Source organism: Halyomorpha halys, unplaced genomic scaffold (genome assembly GCF_000696795.3).
Source record: "Halyomorpha halys isolate HHAL.00 unplaced genomic scaffold, Hhal_1.1 Scaffold309.1, whole genome shotgun sequence".
In the NCBI taxonomy this organism is placed as follows: domain Eukaryota; kingdom Metazoa; phylum Arthropoda; class Insecta; order Hemiptera; family Pentatomidae; genus Halyomorpha; species Halyomorpha halys.
Genome location: NW_027115271.1, coordinates 216,264 through 224,608, shown reverse-complemented (window position 1 = coordinate 224,608; position 8,345 = coordinate 216,264). Strand labels below are relative to the sequence as shown.

Genomic DNA, 8,345 nt, shown 5'->3' with positions numbered 1-8,345 from the left:
CTCTCTCTCTCTCTCTCTCTCTCTCTCTCTCTCTCTCTCTCTCTCTCTCTCTCTTTTACCACCTGCTTCCCTTTTTCTGCATTTACTTCCTCTCTCTCTCATTGCATTCTAAAGATAAACTTAAACACAGATTTCGAAAATTGTTGATGCCTCTAAGCTCCGAAACAATCATTAGTTGCCTATGGGGTGGAATGTTCCTCCAGATATGGTCGGAAAATCTTGAGCAATAGTTAATACTTCCAGGCTGAGATTTAAAACTTGTCTCTAGGGAGCCTTGTTTGTTTGAGCTAATTTAGCCTTCAGGCCTTTTGAAGCCGTAGGAGTTGAGGCATCACCTTAGAAATCTTGTGTCTTCCACGGGACCATTTCGATTCCGGCCTGAGGGGTTAACTGTTATATAATAGCTACCTACCTCTTGGAATGAAAGCGTGATGCTCCCACTCTTATCTGGTTAGAACATGTTGGTTACCTGTAGATAAATTGTTACGCACAACTTTTCCGATACATCACCTCCTCTTTTTTCCGTTTACTCCTCGTTCTCAAGTTAGCTATGTTATTTACCTAAACTTAGGGTTTTCCTCTATTTTGTTGTTCTTTCTTGACCGCCACCCTGACCACCTTCATGCAATAAATTTAAATAACTTTATAGTCATTTAAAACTGATTTTATTCTTCTTGAGATTGACCAGTTCCTCCGTTGACAGGTGACTCCAGAGATGGGCACTGGCCAGCGAAGGTCAAGTCGACTCCCGACCAGGACAGAAGCCTCCTCCAGCTCGGACGACGACGTTAGGGCAACCCCAGTCCAGTTCATCACTTCGCCACCGAGGGGTACCCACAAGCCCGCACAGCTCCTCCTGCAAGAAGCTTCACCAAGAAAGAGGCACAAGAACATAGCACCTCCCAGGCCATGTTTAGACTTCGAGAAGATGCAGCAGGTACGGGTTAGTGTGATATAACTTAATTATTTATTATACCATATTTAATATTTCAATCATGCGGGTTTTAGTTTGTTTACAAAATTTATTTTAGGATGTATCTAAGGTAGAAACTTATATGATTTTTACATTACATACATTCTCATCGTCTGGAATTCATATTTCCACTTACTTTACGAAACCAGTGATTAATCTGTTATAACAATATAATAAAAAAATAAAAAAAAGGGTTTAGAAAAAGATTTCCACTTTTTTTTTATTTAATGAAATTTACAACTGTTCTAATTATGACTAATAAATATGATATTTGTATGAAGTATGCCTTCACATCAATGCCAGGAACACTTCACTTTTGGTTGGCTGGTTGGGTTTGAGTAGACTGTATATAAATGAAAATAATACACGATTGGATGATAATAAAACTCTATTATATGAATTACAAGTGGTGTAGGGGGTGGCCGAAAGAAAACATCTATGATTAGATGGGTTAATAAATTTTGAATGACCGGGCTATATAGAAATGTAGATATAATTAGGTGGTTGGTAATGATGTAGATTTTAGTTGTTGCATTTGGTGGACTTACTCCATTCTCTGGTTTCTCCCTCCTTATTTCTTGAATTCCCTCACCTCTTGATCTCTCTCCCTCCTTATCTCTTGAATTCCCTCATCTCTTGATCTTTCTTCCTCCTTATCTCTTGAATTCCCTCACCTCTTGATCTTTCTCCCTCCTTATCTCTTGAATTCCCTCACCTCTTGATCTTTCTCCCTCCATATCTCTTGAATTCCCTCACCTCTTGATCTTTCTCCCTCCTTATCTCTTGAATTCTCTCACCTTTTGATCTTTCTCCCTCCTTATTTCTTGAATTCCCTCACCTTTTGATCTTTCTCCTTCCTTATCTCTTGAATTTCCTCACCTCTTGATCTTTCTCCCTCCATATCTCTTGAATTCCCTCACCTCTTGATCTTTTCCCTCCTTATCTATTGAATTCCCTCATCTCTTGATCCTGGGAGCACCTCCGAATTTCTCTACTCACTTATTTTCATTACCGAAGATTGTGAAGAAAAAGAGAAAAAAAAAGAACTGAGTTGGGAAAATACACAAACAAGATGGCTCTTTCTCGTAAGCCTGGTTACTTCTCTTGCCACCGAGGGCGCTGAAGGAGGTGAGATTTTGCTGTTGGCCACATGGGCGCTAGTAATGCTTATATTATGGCTGCCCTCAATTCAACCTTTCGGTTGCCGTACGTTAACCGGAACAAGTTATGTTACAATGACATGAAACAGTAGTGTAAAGAATCTAAACATCGGTAGAACTCTAATACAACACATTTCACAATTATAATCAATTTATTAGGTGTAGATAGTTGACCGTAGATTAATGATTGGAGAAGTTTGTCAGGAGGTGCGGTCAGCAAAGAACAACATAAATAAACAGAACCATATTTATTTATTTTATACCGACGTTTCGACCTGAGTTTCAAGTCTTTATCAGGGCTATAGAAAAAAAGAGATAATAACAACATTTAGAGAAACATAAAATTGAAAAGAAATAGTATACAAACAAATTTGGAATTATACAAAATATTTAATTGAATCATAAATGATAAAAAATTGATAACTGATAATTGAATAGTAAAAAAATAAATTGATTGATAATCGTGGAATTAGATGGTAGTAGATTGAAAACAGTGAAAGATGAAATCATGTAGTGTCTAAAAAACTTAAAAAATAAATAAATTGAACAATATGACATACAATGAAAAATAGTGAGTGCCTTATATCTGAATTACAGTTTGAGTATTAACTTATATACCTATACTTAAAATGTCGGCATAAAATAAATAATTGTTTATTTATGTTGTTCTTTGCTGACCGCAATTCTTTGCGCACCCCCCGACAAACTTCTCCAATTATAATCAATTGACTAGTTACTGAATAACTTTTTATTCCTATATTTGAATAAAACAATTTTAAATACGAGAGAAAAAAAATGTTTCGGCCTGTGAATAGTTTGAAAGTCACGTAAAAGTTAGTGTTAAGAGAAACTATTATGTGATTTGCGATAATTCAGTCCAGTTGGCAATCGGCCAAGACCCCCCCTCAGCTTACTAGTCGTCGCAACTCAGTCCGGAGAATGGACTCAGTCGGTGTATATGGAAAATAGTCAGCATAAATATCTGAAGCCAGCTTAATCCTCTGACTCAGCTCATATCTTCAGGTTTGTGAATCCATTGTCCTTCCTAACGGAGAGGAGAGATGATGGAGAAGGAAAAAAAAACAAGCTTAGTATAAACACACCATAATTTTGATCCCACAGGTCTTCATTTTTGTAGAATATCGTTTGTATATCATTAAATTTTTTTTTCTAGAACTTGAAGGTCGTTAATAAGTATACGATTAATTCTAAATTAATTAGTGGATAAAAAAATATTTTTATTATATATTATAGTAGTTGTTTACTTTTTTAGTAAGAATAATAATTTATTATTCCAAAAGATTGTGGACATTTTAGAACCCCATTAAGGAAGGAAACATATCTAATGCGAGAGTGTCTCGCGGGGGTTAACTAGAATTATATAAAATTAGAAGATGGTTGGGGATGCGGTCAGTGAAAAGAACTAATTAGTAAATATTTATTAGTACCAACATTTCGGCCAAAATTTCATACCTTCATCAGGGCTAAAAACAAAAACAAATTACAACCATAATGAATAAAAAGAATACAGAATGATTAGAAAAGAATTAAAAATATAGATATTGTTTTATTTATTTATTTTTTTAAACTTATTTATCCATTCATGTATTTCTTTTAACCAACCTTTATTATATTTTAAAAAAAATCTATATATTAGTTTTGTTTTGGTAAAATGTATTTATTTGTTTGTTTTTCTATAAACTGATCTACTGCTGTCACTATTATTTCTCTGATATAATTTCACATTGCCGTCTAATAGTGAATTTGTTTCACGGGTCACTGTAGAGAATCTGAGAGGGTGAATTGGGGAGAGTGAATTTGTCAATCAAATGAGGTAAACAAAAATTGTGAAATGGTGAAATGGATGAAACTAGAAAAGGAAAAAAAAATAAAGAAATAAATTGAAATATCTGTATTTACTATGTAGACTGTAATTGATTGTAAAAGGAAACTGTGAGAGAAAAGAAAAAAAAACTGTTTTCTTTCTTTTTTATTATATCATGTAATTTATATGTGTCAAATCACGGATTGATCAGTATGCTGTGTAATGTAGCAACCCGATGTATTTGGGCAGCATGAATGAATGAAGCATTTCTCTCTCTCTAGTGTTGAAAAAATGTATAGTCCAAGTATTATAAGAAGACATGGAGACCCGTCAATGCTTTGCTATTGCAGATTTGAGGATAGATATAGATGAAATGAAAAGACGGTAACTGATAATGATAACATAAATACTTACAGTTAACTTCACTGTATCTTCGTAATCTATGACATTGTCATATATACCATATAATGCATAAAATATGAATAATTTATTAATGATAACCATAACTTCAATATTAGTACTATATTGAAACAATTCAGACCAACTCAACTATACAAAAAGTAGTAAATGATTTTTCAGGAGTGAAATAAAGTTGATATTTTCCGATTTTTTTTTTTAAATCGTATTAAGGATTTCTTAAGGTGGTAAAAACGAATATCATGAAAATGAATGAATTCGTTTATAGCACCTGAAGAAATCCTAAAATACGCTTTTTTTTTAAAAAAAAATCGGAAAATACAATTTTTTAGCCTAAAATTTTCGTCCTACATCGAAAAATAAAAAACAAATAGAAACAACTTCAACACTACTTAACAACTCTACACCAAACTTAGCATTTGTTTAGGGCTTTATAAAAGGTACGAAAGGGCATGAATCTAATTTAACAAAATAGAACTGGAGACATATAATAAAATATTTGATAAATTTTTAGTAACAGTGGTAATACGAGTAAAAAGATAAAATATTCTGCTTCTTGAAATTTGTATTAAAACGAATTGTGAACGATTATATGATCAAAAGTCACCGGAAGAAAAAACAAATCCTCCAAATAATCAGGTTAAAATTTTCTAAATTTAAATTTCTTTGAAAAATGGTATTTAGGAGTTTGAGACAAAACGAACATGATACCCAAAGATATGTTTATTTTATTTTTTAAATTTGTTAATATAATATTATTAAATGGAATTAGTAATTATTGTCTTATCCTCTGGAAAGAGACAAATGAAAAAAAATGACAAATTATATTCCCTTATAGCGTCGTCTAATAAAACCATTAAATGTTATTTTTAAAATAAATTAAAAACTAGAAAAATTTTAACTTAATTTATTTTGAGGATTTTTTTCCCTCCCAGTGTCTATTGTTTTTACTTTTTATTAAATATTTACGTAAATACAACTTTTAGAAAGCTGAATGTTTGCTATGTTTACATATTTTACCACCATATGTACTTTGGGTATCATGTTTGTTTCGTCTCAAACTCCTAAATACCATTTTTCAAAGAAATTTAAATTTAGAAAATTTTCACCCTGATTCATTTGGAGATTTTTTTTCTTTGTTTGTTGATTTTTTGTTCTTATAATCGTTCGCAACTCCTTTTTATACAACTTTTGGGAAGCTGAATCTTTGATCTTTAATGCACTAATAAGAGCGAAATATGGATTTCAAATAAAGAAGAATTTATCAAATGTTTATATTTTATGTCTGGAGTTCTAATTTGTTTAATTATATCCGGTTCGTGTCTTTTGGTGACTTTTATAGAAGCCTGAACAACAGCTAAGTGTGGTGTAGAGTGGTTAACTAGTGTTAAAGTTATTTCTATGTTTTTATTATTCGGTGTACGACGAAAAGTTTAGTCTAAAAATTGTATTTTCCGATTTTTTTGTAAATTTGTATTTGAGGGTTTCATGAGGTGCCTAAAGAAATCCTTAAATACGAATTTTCGAAAAAAATCGGAAAATATCAACTTTATTTCACTCCTGAAAAATCTTGCACTACTTTTTGTATAGTTGAGTTGGTCTGAATTGTTTCAATATAGCACTAATATTGAAGTGATGGTTGTCATTAATAAACTATTTATATTTAATGGTTTATATACATGACAATATTATAGATTACGAAGATATAGTGAAGTTAACCATTAGTATTTATGTTAACATTTAGATTTAATGCTGTTATGAGGACGAAATATTATTATCAAATAAAGAAAAACTTTTCAAACGTATTATATTATATCTCCGGTTATAATTTTTTTAATTAGAAATAGTTTGTACCCTTTGGTGAAATTTACAGTCCTGAATCACTCCCAAGTTTGGTTGGTTAAGTCATATTGAAGTTATATTTTTTAACCATATATTTTAATTATATAATATAATTTATAGCTATAAACTAAATATACATAACAAGTAGATAATTAAAACATTAATCCAATGTTTAATTTACTATGTATACTAATTTATATCAAACTTACAATTTGTGTTCAATTAATCTATCTACATCCCTAAATCTAGCAATCGCGAAGCAATGCCAGCTCTTTGATAAAAACTCTCCCAGACACGTGATGGGAAGCCTCTGTAGGGTTTATTAACTTAATAAACAAGTATACAATTACTACGAAATGTACAGCGACACCTATACGAGACGAGACTTACTAATATATTAGTGCCTGAAGCGATAACCGGAGGCGCCACTGTAGACCTCACCATGAATGGGATTCTACAATCAATACGCGCTCAGCTGGTTCAATTCAACAACTCCCCACACCTTCCTTCGGCTGTAGTAATATACTGAGATTTTCATTAATCTATTTATGTATTTCATTTATTTATAAATACGAAAATCTGTAAACATTTATTTACGAATTTCATTTGGTTCATATTCTTTAAAAAAATAAATAAAATAAAATAAATGAAAAAAAAAGGATTTATGAGATAATTTCTTTCACTTCATATCGCCCTTTCGGTAATAATATTAAAACAAATAGTACGAGTAGTATAAATATACAGTATAAATAGTTATTTTCGACCCAATCTAAGATTTCATTAATGAAAACTATGTATAATTACCAATCGATAGTCAGATAGTCAACCCCTAACCTATTCTTGGCAGACATATCAATTCTGACTTGTAATTATAAATACTTTTTATTATTCAAGTCGAACTTATTGTCCAAACTACTGTAAATCAATTTATTTCAGACAAATCTCATAAAAACTACTACTTCTAAGAAGATAAGTGCCATAAACTACTTTATAGTACATGAAACTAAGCTTTAATTTGGTTGCTAATAGACATCTGTACATCTAATAGTTTTTGAGATATAATTTTTTTATTTTTAGTTATATTCTTGTAGGATTATTGCTACCTTCCCGACTACCAAACAACAGATTATTATTTTTTTTTTAAGCTATATATTTTATGTTCATTTTAGCATTCTCAAATAAAGTGAATTTGACATGTAGAAGTAATTTACCTTTTTTATTTCATAATAGATAAAGGAACCTCAGGTAATATTCTTTAACAGGTCTCTGTATAATTTCCCATGACCCTTTTATGTAGTTACGTCCACAAAAACTCTTACTGACTGTATTAATTTTTATTTTGTTTTCTAGCTAATAATAGATAGGTTTATATTATATAATTGATAAATAACATTTTAGAGTAAAAAAGTTTAAGGAATATACTAAAAACTTTACTTTTAACTGCGATTAATCTATTCGAATCAGTAATTTTTATCACCAAGTAGTAGAATAAAAAGGAGTGATTAATTTGTTGTGACTACGGACTAAGGTATTGATAATTAAAAAATAATAACTTTAGTTTATTTAAATATAGAGAGAAATTAGCACAACAGGCTCAGAGGAGAAAAAAATTGGTTATTTTAACCTACTATTTAATTAATGTAATGAAATCTGTACAATGATGAGAAGACTGTGGATAATATATCTGAGGAGAAGATGGTTTGGGGTGCGGTCAGAATATAAGACAAACAAGTTGAAAGAATTCATTTAATAGTACAAACGTTTCGGTCAGAATTTCTAGTCTTCATCAGGGCTAAGAGCAAAGAACAAGATAACAACCAACGAATACAAAAAATAAAATATAAGCAGAATGAAATATAGTAAATAATTGTACAGAATGAAATTAATGAAAATAAAGTGATGAAAGAAGTGGAAAATAAAATGTGCATATAAGTAAATGAAAAGGTAAGTAAAAATAACATAGTTAAGGATATAAAAATTTAAAGTTATATAATGCAAAGAAACATGAATATTTTAGTTTGTCAATAATTAAAAATTAAAATTATGGAAAAAAAATTAAGTAAATAAATCAAAAATAAAATTGAGAGAATGAAAATATATATAACTAATGATATATGTAAATAAAATA

General features: G+C 30.5%; 1 protein-coding gene across 3 annotated transcripts in view; it reads left to right on the top strand.

The window, feature by feature from the left end:
* Window positions 1-8,345, top strand: part of Reph (Regulator of eph expression) — a 349,319-nt gene that overhangs the window by 288,850 nt on the left and 52,124 nt on the right. For 2 of the 3 annotated variants that reach the window (XM_067052352.1, XM_067052353.1), the window contains exon 4: window positions 704-937. In XM_067052352.1, coding sequence (XP_066908453.1) covers window positions 704-937 — 234 coding nt within the window. Of the gene's footprint in view, window positions 1-703; window positions 944-8,345 lie in introns of all 3 variants that reach the window. The other variant, XM_067052351.1, reaches the window with a different exon arrangement.